Raw genomic sequence first — 18,520 nt, 5'->3', positions numbered from 1 at the left:
ATGAAGCTGATATACACCAATCTGCAGAGTTGCTAGTTACTGATTTCCTTCACGAATACTTAGCAGCATGCATGTAAGCACAACTGAAGAGCTGGGTTCATCCAGACTGAGATCTTACTGGGTAAAGTGTTAGCCAACTACAGCTTGCATGCCAAATCTGGCAAGTCTTGTTTTTGTACAGACCAAAAGCTAAAAATTGTTTTAACATTTAAAAAGTGTTGTAGGCCAGGCATGGTAGCTCACACCTATGATCCCAGTACTTTGGGAGGCCAAGGTGGGAGGACTGCTTGAACACAGTAGTTCAAGCCATGCTGGGCAACAAAGCAAAGCTCCACTTCAATTTGAAAAAAATGTAGAAAAAAATAAAGATTATGTGACACAGCCTGCATCTGGCCTTAGAGGAAAAGTTTCCCAACTCCTCAAATAGGTAAATATGAAAGAAACAAGGGCAAGCGAGTTGGAGGGTATTGTAAGGAGTGATTAAAACATAATCCAGAAAATCATAACTGGGCATGAAGGGAAGCAAGGGAGAGTGACTGATAGAGTAGAATCTAAAGACGGTACTTCCCAGTCCTATAGTCTGTCTGAAAATCCTATTAGATTTCCTTGGAGGCACCCTAACCTGCTCCACCAGAGCAAGTTTCTAATATAATGATCACACGAAGGTAAGAGTGAAGTGCTTCTAAGGACCTAAAAATAAAATTAACCTCTCAAAAAAAGTCTGTTTACATTCCATAATGACCAGGGCACTGTATTAGTTAGATACAGTAGACACAATATAAAATTGAAGAGGCAAAGAAAGTATATAGGACTGTGGGAAACACTTCTTGGCCTCCTTTGAAAGTTCCTTTTCTGTTGCCAGGCAACTTTTCGTATTTTGTTCCCTAGAATTCTCACTTATGTCTGCTTCTCGTGTTCTACCTCCTCTCTCTGGAGTATTTCACCCTCCCACAGCCTCAGTACTACTCTGTTTCACAGCAACTCGTAAATCATCTCTCTAGCCCCAATCTTTCCTCTAAGATTCACACTCCAATTTTCAGATTCTGACAGGAAATTTTCCTCCTGATGAGTATCTTCTATTTCATCTGTGACAGTGGGAATGTTGTATACCTTTACTGACCAATATGGCAACCACTACCCTCGTGTGGCTATTTAAATTAATTAAAACAAAATAAAATTCAAAGTTCAACTCCTTGGTTTTACCAGCCACATTTTAAGTGCCCAATGTCAACATGTGGCTAGCAGCTACTATTGAACAGCACAACTCTGGGATGCTTAGTCTCAAACTGAACTCATTTTCCTCCCAAACTATTCCTATTTCTGTATTTCTCACCACGGATGGTGGTATCACCATACATCTAACTCTCATATGGGAGGGGGAAGGTCTGGTCATCCCAGAATTTTCCCTGTCCTTCACAACCCATCTCCGTCTAAACGGTACCCAAATATTGTCTTGTCTACCTCAGAAATCTCCAATCCAGACTCTTCTCTGGATCTTTATTGTCAGTTCTCGTACAGGCCCTTCTGGTATCTGGTTTGAACTACTGAAAAGAACTTTTTGTATGTGAGACAGGCTCTCACTTTGTCACCCAGGCAGCAGTCCAGTGGCATGATCATGGCTACTGCAGCTTCAAACTCCTGGGTTCAAGTAATCCTCCTGCCTCGGCCTCCCGCAGTGCTGGGATTGCAGGCATGAACCACCACGTCAAGACAAGAGTTTCTTCTACATTCCTACTAGTTGTTTCTTAAGAACAAATCTAATCATTCCATTCCTACCTTCTTTAAGACTCCTGTTGGTTCCATCTTGTTCATCCTTATATCCCTAGCCTTTAGAATAGTCTTGGACGGTATGTACTCAATGCCTGATGAATAAATCAGTTTTACACATATCCAAAGGGATATCCCCTTGTCCTGGAGAGAACTATTTACCTCTTTACAGTGCAAACGGCCATGCAGATAAGCTGGAGCCAGCCTACTCCAAGCAAATTGTAGGTGCCCAATTTTGTCCCCTTGTGTCTATATAAAAGTATATTACCCAATGTTTGGAGTAACCACAGTTGCAGATTCTACAGGTAGGAATCTGGCCTCAGAGCTTAGCTTAATTTGAAGACCATTTCCTTGCCTCTCACTTTCTTCAAGGACAGATCCAATGGTATTTACCATCACATAATATCTTTGCAGGTAAAACAGGAAAGAACTTACCATTTTCATGACATTGTAACAACTAATCTTACTGTATATTTTTTAAATGGCCATATCCCAGAGTTTTCTAATAACTTAGTGATTCAGGTTTTAACTAAAAACCAAGAATGAGGAAATAATAATTTAATCAGCAAATCTTAAATCTTCTCTGCATGCCAGCTGCTGTGGAGTAGCACAAATATAGTTTAAAGGAAGATATATAATCACCATGACACAACTATTTCCTTCTCCATCCTGTATCTCCTGCCATCACCCAGAATGTCTTTATTAAGGGTATACCTACAACCTCGCAGATCATTATTCTCAATTAGCCACCTTCAGCTCCACTCATTTCAATTCAGTCACCTACTTCTAACAATGCCTATAATTAGGCATTCTCTAAAATATTTTTTTTCTGTCTTCTTACTCCTGCCCTTGTACCTATTGGAACCTCATTGGAAAATGAATCCCTTGATAATCTCCCTGTTCTCCAAGTATATTGGCCATCTCCCAGCTTCACGTCCCTCCCTACTCAGCCCAGATAACAGAATGCACCACTCTGTCCTTCTACTGCTCATCCAGAACATCAATCATAAATCCATCCATTTATTCATTCGCTCAGTATAAATACTTAATGCATTCTATAGGTCCAATTAGCTTCTGCTTCTACTTCCAGCGTTGAATGCTGGCGGGACAAAAAGAAGTCACAAATCGCAGTGCCCCACAAATTTAAATATCCCATCTCAAGTGATGCCTCAACACTAATCAGCAATTCTTAACCCTCTCTCCGTGCCTTTCAAGGGGCATTTTTCCACTCCTCTCCAACCCAATCCTACTTAATGATCCAAACTTCTCAGAAGATGGCATTCTTCCTATTTCATAAAGGAGAGGCTTTAAGGCATCTATTACCTCATCTTAATGCATCTACCGACAAATATACCTCTTTGCCTGTTTTTACCTCCTGACATTTTATAATAAGTTAAGACTTGCCTTTGCTTGTCCATTGCTAATTTCATTTCCCTGTGCTCTGGACCATCTTTCCCACCCAGGAACTTTGTTTCATTAGTCAACCTTTCCTTCTCAAGGGGCTCTCTCCCCTTCACATTTTAAGTTTCAAAACAAAAAACAAAGCAAACCCTTTTGATTTTATACCTCTCTAAACGCTATACTCTTCCTTTCATAGGCTTCTAGGGTCCACATCTAAAGGTGCATCCACACTGAATGCTGAGGAAATCAGAGTTTTGACACAGGGAAACCCCTCCCCCTCCACTTCCCATTCCTTGCCCCAGTTGTTGGGAATTCTGGGAGTGGCAACAGCCCAAACCAGATCACACCTGGGTTCCAGCACCCCAAAGTGACTTCCAAAAATTTTCCTGCATCCAGAGATGTGCTACTGGCTTGCTCAGCACATCTACATCATACACTGGCAGGGGACTGCAATTATTCTTCACGAGGGAAGAATTCCCAGCATGTGCGGGTTGTCGGCTTGCCTCCTGTAAGCCCCTTTGTACACACTGCTCATCTTTACTACTGACTGGATGAGTTAGTGAGGCCCTTTAGATTGGCTAGTCTAGAAAGTTGGGAAGATCGAACTCCACTACATGGAGTAGGAGGTAAAAAGCAGTAACAAATTTCCGTGTTGTCAACGAGGATCATGGGTAAGGCAAGCATGAATGGCTTACTTACATTTCCTTACACAGATTAAGTGACAAAAGTCACAACACTGAGAATCTGAGGTAAAATAATATGTCACGGACACTGAATTCAGATGAACAAGTTGAAAGAACATACTATCAGTCTGAAAGTTTATAGATAGCAGAGCTTCTTGAAAGCAGGCCTTGGCCCATTTTTAAATTCTCCAGGTCCTATTCATTCCCCCAGTGTTTTAAGCACGTTGGTTGTATACAGATACATAGTTACAACCGATACATAGTTGCACAGAACTCCTAGACTGGTGGAAGATAAGGCATTTAGTAATCAACTCCTAATTGTTTTGAGTGGTCTGAAGGAGCCTGAAGTTGTTCAAAGCAGTTATGGGGAGGTGGGAAGAGGGCACATTTTTAACAGAAATCTAGGTTAGCCCGGGTGAAGTTGTTTCCAGCAGAAGAAAACTGCCACGAATGAAAGCTCTCATGTAGTAGGGAGCAGCACCTCCATAGCACTGGAGCAGGCTAGCGTGGCATGAGCCCAAATGAGGTAACAGAAATGCTCAAGATGGGCCAGAACCCAATTAGGCAGAAATCTATAAACCACATCATGCTGAGGATTTTTTTGTCTGCTAGAAGCTACTGAAGGATTTTAAGTAGCGAATGAAATGAAAATTTAAAAAGATCAGCCAGGCACGGTGGCTCACACCTGTAATCCCAACACTTTGGGAGGCCAAGATGGGGGGAATCACCTGATGTCAGTTCGAGACCTGCCTGGCCAACATGGTGAAACCCAGTCTCTACTAAAAATACAAAAATTAGCCGGCATGGTGGTGGGTGCCTGTAATCCCAGCTAGTCAGGAGGCTGAGACAGGAGAATCGCTTGAACCCAGGAGGCAGAGGTTGCAGTGAGCCGAGATTGTGCCACTGCACTCCAGCCTGAGCAATAGAGCGAGACTGCTTAAAAAAAAAAAATCTTTTCAGCACTGCATCGCAAATGGATGGGGGAAAGCAGTAGGTGTAGACCAATAGTGAATGCAGGCTGACCCATTATGGTAGCATAGATGAGAGATCTTGGCTATCCAGATGGGATGTGGATGGTATAGACACAATAGAAATATCAGAAAAACAATTAGTGCCCAGGATTTGGCAGCTGAATGAGGGAACCTGAAGGAGAGGGATGAATCAAGTCTTGACAATTTTTGGCTTGAATACCCAAAAGGATGATGGTGCCATGTACTGTTTTCATTAAATGTTTAACTGAAAACATGATGTGAAATTACAATGTGGAAGTGTTGTTTTTAATACTTAAAAATTACATTGTAACTACAAAGTAATTGCAAATTTAATGTGTATTTCTTGATCAACTGTAGTTTTCCCACAATTTCTCAATGAGCTTACTTAAAAATTGCCAACATCAATTTTAGATTCCTCTCATTTTAAACAATTTTCTACTGCCCTTAGGATAAACAGATTCTAAATATGGCCTACCAAGACTGTTCCCACCCTCTGTCCTTTGTCTAATCCTGCTTTTAGTTCTTGGAATACACTAGGCTCTTCGTCTGCCTCTGGATCCTTTGCTAACAGTAATTCCTGCCCTCAGTTAATGCTGGCTTGTTCTCTGGTTTCAACTATTACGTCCACCCATGATTAGGTTCCCATTCACTTATAAGGGAATTACACTTTCTCCTCAGAGAACCTATGATAGTTTATAATATTATGCTTATATAAATATTTGTCTTAACAGTCCATAAGCACTATGAAGGCAGGGTGCATATCTGCTTTGCTCTATTGACAAAACTTAGTACAGAACCTGCCACACAGCAGGCATTCCAATTTCTACTGAATTAAGAATGAATAAGGCAAGGCAAAGGCAAACTGAAAGCTTAATAAATGTCACATTTAACTAAAGCTTCACAGTTCAGTAGCAATCCTACATCAGCCTAAACGTAATTTTATCATCTCTAAAACAAGATAAAACATAACCACTTTATACAAAAGAACTACCAATGTAAAAGAAGTATAACATGTTTTTTTTTTGTTTTTGTTAAAAGTCTTGCTCTGTCGCACAGGCTGGAGTGCAGTGAAACAATCTCAACTCAATGCAACCTCCTTCCATCTCCTGGGTTCAAGCAGTTCCCTTCCTCAGCTTCCTGAGTAGCTGGGATTACAGGCACCGGCCACCACACCCAGCTAATTTTTGTATTTTTAGTAGAGACAGAGTTCACAATCTTTGCCAGGCTGCTCTTGAACTCCTGACCTCGTAATCCACACACCTTGGCCTCCCAAAGTGCTGGGATTACAGGCATGAGCCACCGGGCCCGGCCAACAAGTGTTTTTCTTCATGTTTTTTTTTTCAGCAAGTTAAATGTTGTTTTGCTAATAGAAAGCAAATAAGATACTTCTTAAAATCTAAGAACTAAAATAATTATTAAAACTATGAAGTATTTGTTCACCTGAAGTTCAGTATTTATGACGTAATTATACCCTTAGCTACTTTCAAGATTTTAGGTTTACTAAAATAAACTTAAAAAATATATACTGCATAGGAAAATGTCTGATTCTTGTTTTAAAGTGTTACTGTTTTATTTTTTTTCTTTTGTTGAATACATATTTGTTTTACTAACAGTCCAGATAAACAGGTATATAAAGGAAATATTAAATTTTTATTTTGGCAGAAGATAACCTGTGCAGATTAAAATGCCTCAATTCAACCTGAAGAAATGGTTTTGAATCATATAAATTTTTAAGAAGAAAAATAAAGACTGTCCAAAGGGATTCTCCTAGCTTATAACACATTTCCAGAATAACTCTCAAAAAAAAAAAAAATTCAAAAATACTTATTGACTACCTTAAAAATATGTCAATACCATATGGCTTTATGAAATAACTTCTAAAATTTATATAATTTTATTTAAAAAGGACCCCAAGTTTTAAATAAACTGCTAGCAATATCATTTTCTTCACTTAAAAGTGCGTATCTTTGAAGGTGGGACATACATACTTTTTGAACAAATAATGATTTTTACAAATTACACCAAAAAAAAAAATCACTTAAAATATTGTAAGGAGGAAGAAAGTTTTCACCAAATGTCATCTTTAAATAGACTGCAGTAAATGACATTTTCTTTATTCTTTTTATATCATCAGAATTCTCAATGAGATGCTTTGGCAGTTTTAAGACATATCACAGTCTCTACCAAGACATACTGACATTAATGATGTCCGTGGAGATGGCAATTGCCTTGATGGCTCAGTTTGAATAGACACGATGTTACTGGGCTGGTTCTCCAAATCAGAAACAAAGGTGCTCTCTTCTCTTACATCAAGAGTTTGTTCGACTGAATCTGCCGGAGGTGGAATATGATCTACAGTTTTGTTGGCATTATTCAAGTTGTTAGTAAGTGTGGCAGTATCACACTCCTTATCCAGCATACCAAATTCATCTTCTATTGTAACTACATCTTTAGTTTCCAATGGTTCCAAGGAAGGAGCCAAAAATTCATTTTGTAGAGGGTCTTGAGGACCACTATTGTCACATTCTGTGTCCTCCTTTACTTCAGAATCCTTATCACTGTCACTGTCAATGGTAATTACAACTGGAGAACGTGAAGGATTATCTCCATGGTGTTTCTTATGCTTCTTCTTATGTTTCTTCTTTTTCTTTTTATGGTGTTTAGTTGTATCAGTAGCTTTTCCTTCATAAACTATCTCTACACTTAGGCTCCGGGTCTTCCTTTTTCTCCTTTTGTGCTTTGTCTCTCTGTCTGATGATCGGCTGTCTGAAAAGCTATCACTCTCATTTTTGTAGTTTCCATCCAATTTTGATGAAGATTTTTGGTAATGACTGTCCTTTGCTTTAGAAGCAAATTCACGAGATGGCTGAGCCACTTCGTTAGTACCCTCCAAATGCCGTGTTTTGTATTTTCGTTTCCCTCCAGGCTTTTCGTTTCTCACCCGTTCGGTCCCAGTAGATGCAGTTCTTGATCTGTTACTAGACAGGCTCCTTGATCTGTGCCTTTCATAGTAGTAATACTTCCTCTCACTGTGATTATTTTTTTTCCTAGCATTTGTTCTTTCAGAAAAAGATTGAACTCTAAATTCTGGACTTGAAGATTGTCTAGAATAATGAGCTCTGGACAGAGTCCTCCTCCTGTAAGATGATTCGTACCCATCCCTGTCCTTGTTTCTACTGTAATAAGTATACTCCCATTTGTATCTGCTTCCATAATTATTTCTTAAATAATAACGATCTCTATTTCTGCTCCGTGATCTTCTTTTACCGTGATCACTGCTACGAGACCTTGATCTGCTTGTACTTTCACTACTTAGAGACAGAGTTTGGCTTCTTCTGGACCAACTGCTGTCTCTAGTTCTTGATCTCTTTTTGTCTCTTCTCCCTCTAGGTCTGCTATTTTCCCGGCTTCTGGATCGTTTGCTTTTCATCCTTTTCTTCCCATGATGCTTCCTATGATTCTTCTGATCATGTCCACTTCTACTCTGAGAACGTGAATCTGAACTTCTTGATCTTCCCCTCTTTCTATGTCTATGGTTATATGGAGAACATACCCTGTCTTCTCTTACAGATGAGCTCAGGTCTCTGGGAGTTGACAATGACGTAGATCGTTTCCCTTCTTTCTTTGATTTGATTCTTGTACTAGAATCACAATGCCCTTTATTTATTTGTTCATCCTTTCCAAGAACAGAGCGTGGAGATGAGCATCTACTAACATCGCTATCACCAGAACTGTAAGACTGTTCCTGTTCTTGTGTCTTCACTGACTCCATTTTCTCATAAGAACCTAAGTCCTCAGAATCAGAGGACAGTTCAACAAGTTCTGGGGTCCTCTCAGCTAGAGGTTTAACAAACCCAACAATGACACAATTATCTGAAGAATCATCACTGTCATTATTTAGGTCCTCATTGGTTTGTACTCCTTGTATCTGAGATGTGGCTCCTCCTGTGACAAGTTCTTCATCTGAACTGTCAGAAGTATTTAAAAGAGAAGACATAGTAACGTGTACCTGCTCTGAGCTTGAGTAAGATGGTCCAGGAGTTTCATCGTCCCATGGTGCCTGACTAACAGCGGCTACATTAATATCCAGCTCTTGAGTCTCAGCCTCATCTGGAGATATTGTTATGACTGAAGAATCAGAATGGCTGCCTTCTTCATATGAAGGAGCAGGGCAGTCGTAATTGGCATGCTGGTCAAAGGCTGCCATGTTAAAAGGAGATCGGGCAAAACTGATAAATTCATGTATAAAATGCTCAGTTCGATTAAGTAAAAATGGTCTTAAATCAGACACAAATGCCTGACTCTCCAAGTCATATCGAGTAACATTACTCATGATAATATGCTGGACAATATTTACTAAAGATCCATGAGCTCCAAAAAGAACTGTAAGTTCACGTTTTAACCAGGGGACTAACCTGTGAAGGCAAGCTGGATTTCTGCGGAAAAATTCGGCTGAAATATCCCTGTAGCGGCCACCATCTTCAATATTTCTAACTCGAGCACCAGCACGATAGAGAGTTCGTCTAAAATTAATAATATCTTGTTCTTGAATTTTCCGCAAAGATCTTTCATCTGCGGTAGTTGGCCTCCTTATTGCAATTTGTCTCATAAATTGAGGAATTTCAACATCTCTAGACCTTGTTGAAATGCCTAACCCTTCAAATAGTACTCCACTATCTGGTGGAGTTGTTGTTCTTCTGTTCACGGTCCTACTAGGTGAATAAACAGAAGCATTTCTTTCTCTTGTCAGAGTTGTACGGTAGCGAAATCGTCGATCAGGTGTGACAAAAGAACCATTATATGAAGGCCTTAGGACATACTCCTTGAAGTCATCTTCCGCCCTCACAGAATGGAAAATAGAATCAAAGGGCTGTTTACATAGTGGACATTCAGCTTTGTTTTTTGACCACTCCTGTACACAGCGAAAACAGAACTTATGTAAGCAGCGATCTAAGTAAGACACATTATCAAATCTATCCAAGCATATAGGACACTTAGAATCAGGAGATGCATCAGCTGGTACTGTCTGTTGCAATTTGCTAGTGCCAGCTTTAGGTGAAAAGTTGTCCATTTTAAATTCCTTAGCAGCTGATGCCATTATCTGTAAAAGGGAAAGAAATATATCAGTAACCTGATAATAGAGGAATGACGAGTCTCAACAAAAATGCAAATAAAGACCTTGAAACATATTTTGGTGAAAATACTTAAGTGATCCATAACTTTTGTTGCATTATAAAGGGGCAATGTAGCACAGTAATACAGTGCTTAAAGCATAAGCTCTGGTAGCACAGTAATATAGTGCTTAAAGCATAAGCTCTGAAGTCAGATTTCCTAAGACTGAATCCTGGTTCCACACTACGAGTGTGATTACGTGTCAGTTACTATCTCTGTGCTTTAATTTCATCTGCAGGTCAGTGATAACAGAATCTCCCTCACAGGTTTTGTGAAGATGTAAAAAGCCCTTAGAAAAGGCACCTGGTATACAGTAAAGCTCTCAAATATTATGTAACATTCTATTATTCTTTTTAAAAATAATGAGAAATATCTGACATATGCAAAAAAAAAAACCAAAAAAACAAAAACCATAACAAATACCCATGAATCCACTATTTATCTTATGTCCCTTATCTTCCCCTCCTATCACTCTATAAAAAATAAACCAAAAACACACCAGTCCTCAGTTGATGTTATTTCTATGCATGGCTTTATACCTTTCATATACATATACCACTAACAATACAGACTACTGATTTATCTGTGATATATTATATGTACTTTTGTAAAACAACTTTGGTGAGATAAAACTTACACACCAGAAAGTTCACCTGTGCACACCAATCCTATGAATTTTAGTGAAAGATTCTTTTTTCAACCTTAGCTCATTTTAAAAAGGAGAGAAATCTTCTAGTGAAGATTAAATAAAAATAAAAAAGCAGTCAAGAGGCAGTGCCTGGCTCACAGTAGCTGCTGAGTAAAGGTTAGCTGTTGTTATTACTACACTAAGTTACTATTACTACACTATTATATTCAGTTAATCACTCATTCCTTTCAGCATTCCTAATAAGCCTTCAACTTTTTTTCTTTAATCCAAAAGTCAGGCCACAAAGTATCTTGAAATCATGTTTTAGGTCCCCTTCCCTATTATCCTTTCACACAAGGATGACTAGAATATTAAAGATTAGTTTATAGGTTTACACTGTCTCAAACCTTACAAAATGAATTTGCTAGAGCTGAAATCTAGTATGCATTTTGGCTTTATCTTATAAGCCTCAAAGCTGAATTTTATACTAATCATTTTGAATGTATTAACTATTAGCTATTATATTCCTTTATCACAGAAAGTTCCATCACTAGTCAAGCGGGGTCAAGTTAGTCAAATAACAAAATTGTAATTTTCTAAATAAACTCATTGGCCTTAACAAACTATAAGAAAAACCAATAAACAAAACCCACAGCAAAAACTCATGACTGTGAAATACAAGTATTCCGGCATAGGTTTCATATTAAACTTGCTCACTTTAGAGCATGTTGGCTTTCTCAGAACCATAACTTAATAAAGAATCAATTAGTGCTAAACAAGCATTTCTTCAGGGGTCTAGATATTTCTAGTCTTCTATTTACTGGACTGAAAATGCAAAAAATCATCACTGTCCTGAAAGGTCTGGAAAAGTAAAATTATAAATACATAATACTAATTGCTTTTCTGTCCATACAAACTCTAAAACCTGGGGCCAGGCACAGTGGCTCACACCTGTAATCCTAGCACTTTGGGAGGCCAAGGTGGGCAGATCACCTGAGATGGAGAGTTCAAGACCAGCCTAACTAACATGGAGAAACCCCGTCTCTACTAAAAATACAAAATTAGCTGGGCGTGGTGGCCCATGCCTGTAATTCCAGCTACTCGGGAGGCTCAGGCAGGAGAACTGCTTGAACCAAGAAGGCAGAGGTTGCGGTGAGCCAAGATTGCACCACTGCACTCTAGCCTGGGCAACGAGGGTGAAACTCCACGTCAAAAAAAACAAAACTCTAAATCCCTAATACTGCACAATATTCTCAGCATTTCCCCCTACTTTTAACATTTTTTAATCTGTCCACTCAGAAAATTTAAAGAAACACACACATAAAATTAAAAGACCTTAGACTGCGTGTGTGTTAGAGGGAAGGACAGATTAAAGTTGGGAGGGAACCAAAGAGGTTATCAAAAGATTTGGACTGAAGACCAGGTTTCACCTAGAACTAGTTAATGTGGAGACAACCACATTACTCTAGACTTTAGTTTTCTCCTCTATATAAGGGGATTACTGGACTTGGAAAAAAGACCAGTGAATTCCAAATTAATACATTTGATCTTCACTTAGTTCTTTGAAACAGAGTTTTAGTGTTTACCCAACACTTCCAGTTCATATAAAAATTACAGCTGAAGGCTGGGCACAGTGGCTCATGCCTATTAATCCCAGCACTTTGGGAGGCCAAGTGGGGAGGATCACTTGAGGTCAGGAATTCAAGACCAGCCTGACCAATATGGAGAAATCCCATCTCTACTAAAAATACAAAAAAGTAGCCGGGTGTGGTGGCAGACACCTGTAATCCCAGCTACTCGGGAGGCTGAGGCAGGAGAATCACTTGAACCTGGGAGGTAGAAGTTGCGGTAAGCTGAGATCACGCCATTGCACTCCAGCCTGGGCAGCAAGAGTGAAACTCTGTCTCAAAAAAAAGAAGAAAAGAAAAGAAAAAAAAAAATTACAGCTGAAAATGAATTAGGGAATTACTACTGGGTAGTAAACTGGTAGTTGAAATAAAATAAAATATGAACAAAGTATGATTTAAAAAAAAAGAAAAAGGAAAGAAAGCTTACCCTTCTCTTCTCTAGTTTTACAAAGCCTGTTAACCACTTTGACAGTAAAAGATGAACAAATGACTGGTAATGTCCTCCATAATAGGTTAAAAAAACAAATTAGAACTCATTCTTGTATTTCTACACAGGAATCATTAGCTGAAAAGAATCTTAGCCGGGCATGATGGGCAAAACTGTAGTCCCAGCTACTCAGGAGGCTGACGCAAGAGGATTAACTGAGCCTGGGAGGTCCAGGCTGCAGTGAGCCATATTTCACCACTACATTCCAGCCTGGGCAACAGAATGAGACCCTGTTTCAAAATAAACAGTCTTCATCAGAAACATCAAAGAGGCCAGGCACGGTGGCTCACGCCTGTAATCCCAGCACTTTGGGAAGCCAAGGCAGAAGACTCACTTGAGGCCAGGGATTTGAGACAGCCTAGGCAACAAAGCAAGATCCAGTCTATATTTTAAAAAAGAAAAAGAAACATCAAATAGGAATGCATGTAGATCATCAAATAAGTAATTAGCTCTTAAAAATCATCATTAAATACTAAATTAAAATGTTTTTGAAAATGTTAATGAAGTCAAACACATGACCCAGCAATTACACACCTAGATATACCCAAGGGAAATGAAAACATGTCCACACAAAAACCTGTATATGAATATTCACAGCAGCTTTAGTCATAATATCTCAAAAGGAGAAACTCAAATACCCATCAATTGAACGGATTAATAAAATGTAGTCGATCCATACAATGGAATTTTATTTGGCAATAAAAAGGAACAAAGTACTGGCAACATGTTGTAACATGGATGAACCTTTTTATTATGCTAAATAAATGAAAAAAAATTCACAAGAATCCACATATTGTATGATACCTTTTACATGCAATGTCCAGAACAGGCAAATCTATAGAGATAAAATTAAGCTGGTGGCTGTTGCTGGGGCAGTAATGAGGTTTCTTTCTGGGATGATGAAAATGTTCTACAATTAGATTATCGTGATGGTTGTACAACTCTGTAAATATTCTAAAAATCACTGACTTAACTTTAAACAGGTGAACTTTATGGATGGACTGCAATCTCAACAAAGCTGTTTAAAAATACAAATTAAGGCATAAAAACTGGGATGACCAGATACAGATTAAGAGTGGTTGATTTGCAAGAGAGGTTCTGGATTTAAGTAGCAAAGGGAGACTTGATGATAGACACAGTACTTCGGGTTCTGTAAGAAGCCTGTGTAAAGGTTTCTCTATCCTAGCACTCTAGGAATTAGGACTATAAATTTACACAGGAGACAATCAGTTCTTCAGTCACACTTCCTAAACTGTCTCCCAAATCCTAAATGAAGTTTATCACCTTTTTTTTTTTTTTTTTTTTTGAGCCGGAGTCTCACACTGAAACCTGGGCTAGAGTGCAGTGGTGCTGCGACTTCGGCTCACTGCAACCTCCATCTCCCGGGTTCAGTCGATTCTCCCTGAAGCAGCTTCCCAAAGAGCTAGGATTACAGACGCCCGGCATCATGCCCAGCTAATTTTTTGTATTTTACGTAGAGACGGGGTTTCACTATGTTTGCCAGTCCGGTCTCGAACTCCTGACCTCGTGATCTGCCTACCTCGGCCTCCCAAAGTGCTGGGATTATAGACGTGAGGCACCGCGCCTGGCCAGTTTACCATCTTTAGTATAAATCGATTAAGCCAAAACTTCCCTTTCCCAAATCCTCAAATCCGGTTTTAACAAGAATAAGAACACTTCATATCACAATTCGGAGAAAGTTCAGATAATCAAGAAGAACACACATCTAGGGAAAACGGATGGGGGATATAAGGAATCAGGAAGCTCAAATCTACATTTCAGAGACTGGGTATTTGAAAAACTGCACAATGACATAAACGAAGTGGAACTGCTCTGTAGAATTAAACTCAGACTTCCTACAAAAGTCATCTATGGCATACACTGTATATAAAATTTAATCATCTGCTAATTACATTTGCAGAAGAGATGTTAATTCTAATGCAGAGCCAAGGCTGAGAAACACCACCACTTATTAGGTGTGTGACCTAGAGGAAGTTATTTCTCAAAATCTCATGTTTTCTCAATTCTAAAATAGAGTAACAATACTCATTTGAAAAGATGGTTGTGTGACGGGACATATTTTATGAAAAGCCTTAGCACAGTGCTTGATTCACAATAAGAACGCAACACTGTTGTCTACGTAATGTGAACATGAAGTGAATTTTGGTAGCTCATCAGCCATAACTAATAACAAAATAATTATCATACTTAATATAACTATTATACCATTTCTAGGCAAAGTGACTAAAAAGGGTTCAGGAGTAGATGAAATAGAACACCCAAGTATTAAAAATAAACTGGTTCCTACCTCTTGCCACCTTAAAAAAAATCACTGTACCTCTCTGAACTGTATTTTAATCAATTACAAAAGAACATACAAGAGTTGTAGGATCTACCTGACCAGATTCTATCAAATTTAATTCCAATTCCAGCAATAAGAATTGGTTGGGAACTGCTCCCCTCTAAAACGACTCATTCCAGACAAGCATGATTGGTTTTAGCTGATTATATAGCTTTCTTTGCATTTCATGGACAAAAACCAGAAAGCTTTCGTCACTATTAACTTACGTCTTGGGCAGCTGTTTCTTAATTTATCTTAATCTTGAAAATTACCTATCAAAAGGTCTACTCCGTTTTCCTCTTAAATCACTATGTGGCTCATCTCAGCACTGCCCCTTTCCAGCCTACAATCAGCAGCCCATGAGGAAGGCTGCAGTAAATGGATGGATGAACAAGTCACAGGCAGACAATTTCTGCCCAGAATGTGTAACACAGCACAGACGAGTGCAAGAGCCACGGTGATAGTCATTTGCTTTGGTTCAGAACTGCCACCGGACAGACCTAAGATAAGCACCAGGAGCATTACATAATGAACTTAAATATTGTTATTCCCATTTTACAGACAGATTCAAGGGCTTAGGGGACCTAGGCAAGGTCACACACCCTGTAAGTGGTGACGCCACGATTCAGTCTCATTGCTTTTTTGTTTTTCCCAGAGACCAAGCTCTTTCCAGTACACTGCCAAGCTCGCGCCCCTCGAGAGCGCTTGTTGGAAGCGCAACCCTTGCCCGCTCGCCCGCATCAATCCACAGGTGCGCTGCAGGAGGCGCCCGGGGAACCGGGCCCTGGCCCGCCGAGGCCCGGACGGCCCCGCAGGCCGAGACCGCAGCCTTCGGGTCCCAGGGCGCCGCTCCAGGCGAGAGGGCCAGCTCGCCCGGCCCTGCCGACCCCCGCGCCCCATTGTTCCGGATCTCACTCACCTCGGAAGTTGCCGGCGCAGGCCTGGCTGGGGCGCTCGCCGCAAGCTCCCGGCGGCCCAGAAAGCTAGGTCGGTGACGGCAGGATCCGCGAAGGCGTACCCGGCGACTTCTCCGCCTACCCTCCGAAGCGGGAGCAGGCGGGGGCGCTTCACCCTCCTCGCGAGACAGCGGAGAACCCAGCGGCGGTTGCGACCCCTATGACGCAAAGCGCTCATCACCAATGGCAGCTCCGAAGCAGGGCAGAGAGCGAGACCCACCCCCCAGCTCCCGGAGCGTCAAAACACAACACCCGCCTTCGTCACGCATGCGCAACAGACGCGCGCCAGCCTCGAGGGCGGGGCTCAGCGCGCCGGCCGAAACGCGGCCCCTCCCCCGCCGCGCCAGACCCGGGATGAGCGACCCTCCCAGGCTGAGAGTACGACCCTTCACTAGTTCTCAGCCGCTCGGGACACTGGCTGAATGTTGGCCCTTAACTTACCCAGAAAATACAAGAACTAGTTCGATGTCGTTTCAAGCGCACCAAACTCTGCGGGAAGTTACGAAACTGTCTCTAGTGTCTAAATAGGGGAACTGTTAAACGGACGTGAAGTCTCACCTCCCGTTGTATATCTCCCGGAAGCAAGACCGGGAGTCCAACGGGATCCAAAACCAGTATCCTATAGTCTTCAGAGAGGGATCCCCTCCAGGCTGGGGAGAAACAGGACGGCCTAACAAACAGGGCCTGGACTCTTCCCCAAACAAAACACGTTTTTCTTCGCTTTTCCCCTTTCCACTTCCTGAAATCTAGACACTCTTTTAAGATAACTGAGAGGTCTAAAGAACGTCTAAAGCCTAAAGCGGCCCATTGCCAGATTCTGCTCCTCAGGCCTTAAATGTGAGCGTCCCAAACATTCTAGACCTGAACCTGGTACGCTCGCCCACCAAACTGCCGTGCTCGGGGCTTAGTATCTCACGCGCGGCCGCTGAAGAACATCAGACAGGCTCAACAAACACTTGTTGCTTGACTGGTACATTATGGCGGCTAACGCGTCCCACCTGTTTCTTCTTAGAGATATTATTTTTACATAAGTTACACGTTTAAGAATGGCTCTATTTACAGGAGTTCCCACAACGATTTGTCACATGTAAAAGAGTGGGTGCTATTTTTACGTCAAAGATGAACAGACGAACGTCCATCAAAATCGTGTGGTATCAGATGCAGGCGGGGCGGGGGAGAAAGTGTTAATTCTTCCAGCGTTACACGCCGATGTAATATTTAAAACATAGATTGCTTTCCAAACTAATTTGTAAATGGACACGACAGCACCTTATCCTGCACTACTAATGCACTGCAACTAGAAAGAAAACCAGTGGAAGCACGCCTATCTCGATCTCTCTAGTTGAAAAGAAAAAAATTAACATTTTCTCGTTTATTTCTTCTCTCTAAAAGGCGGGCTAGGCCCCCAATCACGTGATCCCGCTCCCAACTCCGGGCGGAAGAGGCCGGCAAAAGCGCTGCACGAAGCGAGTGGGCGGGAGCTCGTGCCCGGCTAAAAGATGGCTGCTGCCGCTAGGCAGCAACCGCCTGGGAGGTTCCCGTGAGGCCGCCGACTCCCACCGGCTCCCGCCGGCTCCCGCGGACCGCTGCCGCCTCCTTACCATGAAGCCAGTGAGTCGTCGCACGCTGGACTGGATTTATTCAGTGGTAGGTCCCGGGGCTCGCGAGGCTCCACTCTGTCGACTCACTGGGCCTGCAGGCGTAGGACCCTATTTTCTTCAACACCCAGTAACTCCAAAATCCATTCTTGAATTTAAGCATTTCACTCCCTCACCTCGACTCCGCCTCTTCCTGGAGGATACGATCTTCCGCTTCTTACGTAAGGGCTGCTGGGTGTACCCGCCACGGGAACCCCGTTTATTCGACTTTGTTACTGGAATTCCCACCTTAGCAATGGCACATAGTAACCTGACCGGGGCGAAGGGAAATATCAGGCACATTACAGTAATTTTTTGGCTTTCACATCTCTTTTGCGGTTTTTGGTTATTTTAGTTGCTGCTTGCCATCGTTTTAATCTCCTGGGGCTACGTCATCTATGCATCAACGGTGGCTGCAAGACGACAGCTAAGGAAGAAATACCCAGACAGAATTTTTGGGACGAATGAAAATTTGTAACTCCTCTGGATTTAATTCTCTGCAAATACATTTCTTTCCCTCATGCTTATGTAGATTTAAAAATAAAATTAGTAATGCAGAGTTCCCAAGTTTATTTTTACATTATCCTTTATAATAAGCACTAGTATGCAAATTTTTCAAATAGAAATTTTAGTATTTTACCTTCTCATGACAAAATACAGCAACAGAGATCCGAAACAGTCTTTGAGTATCAGATCATAGTTAGAATAACCTTTTCAATCAAGTTTCTAAATTCTTTTAAATGACTCAGAAAGATTTCTTTAAAACAAAAGTGCTGGATTTTCTGTTCTTATATTTGATTATTGCGATATTTCACTCTGCTGCATATA

General features: G+C 41.0%; 2 protein-coding genes across 3 annotated transcripts; one reads left to right on the top strand and one right to left on the bottom strand.

Annotated features, from left to right (window-relative positions):
- Positions 1 to 6,388: 6,388 nt before the first annotated feature.
- Positions 6,389 to 17,851, bottom strand: TOPORS (TOP1 binding arginine/serine rich protein, E3 ubiquitin ligase). Of its 2 annotated transcripts, XM_012454608.3 has the most exons (3): positions 17,657 to 17,851; positions 16,019 to 16,213; positions 6,389 to 9,944 (listed from the first exon to the last, which is right to left on the bottom strand). In XM_012454608.3, exons 1-3 carry the CDS (start codon positions 17,657 to 17,659, stop codon positions 7,005 to 7,007), a joined length of 3,138 nt encoding a protein of 1,045 aa, XP_012310031.2. In that variant the 5' UTR covers positions 17,660 to 17,851; the 3' UTR covers positions 6,389 to 7,004. The 2 variants fall into 2 exon arrangements, with proteins under 2 accessions (XP_012310031.2, XP_012310032.2); XM_012454609.3 differs by lacking the exon at positions 16,019 to 16,213 and having other exon boundaries at positions 17,657 to 17,850.
- SMIM27 (small integral membrane protein 27) lies at positions 17,448 to 18,251 on the top strand. The gene is made up of 2 exons (XM_064380713.1): positions 17,448 to 17,702; positions 18,048 to 18,251. Exons 1-2 carry the CDS (start codon positions 17,658 to 17,660, stop codon positions 18,168 to 18,170), a joined length of 168 nt encoding a protein of 55 aa, XP_064236783.1. The 5' UTR covers positions 17,448 to 17,657; the 3' UTR covers positions 18,171 to 18,251.
- Positions 18,252 to 18,520: the final 269 nt, after the last annotated feature.

Source organism: Aotus nancymaae, unplaced genomic scaffold (genome assembly GCF_030222135.1).
Source record: "Aotus nancymaae isolate 86718 unplaced genomic scaffold, 86718_ANA_hifiasm-v0.15.2.pri h1tg000003l, whole genome shotgun sequence".
Taxonomy (NCBI): Eukaryota; Metazoa; Chordata; class Mammalia; order Primates; family Aotidae; genus Aotus; species Aotus nancymaae.
The sequence above is the reverse complement of the archived record's forward strand: the minus strand, read 5'-3'. Positions and strand labels throughout refer to the sequence as shown.

Excerpts from the sequence above, each read along its gene's own strand:
- SMIM27 (XM_064380713.1), top strand. The coding sequence starts at position 17,658 with ATGAAGCCAGTGAGTCGTCGCACGCTGGACTGGATTTATTCAGTG. Across the intron at positions 17,703-18,047 it reads TGGACTGGATTTATTCAGTG|TTGCTGCTTGCCATCGTTTT; the intron begins GTAGGTCCCGGG and ends TGGTTATTTTAG.
- TOPORS (XM_012454608.3), bottom strand. Across the intron at positions 9,945-16,018 it reads CTGCGCCGGCAACTTCCGAG|ATAATGGCATCAGCTGCTAA; the intron begins GTGAGTGAGATC and ends TCCCTTTTACAG.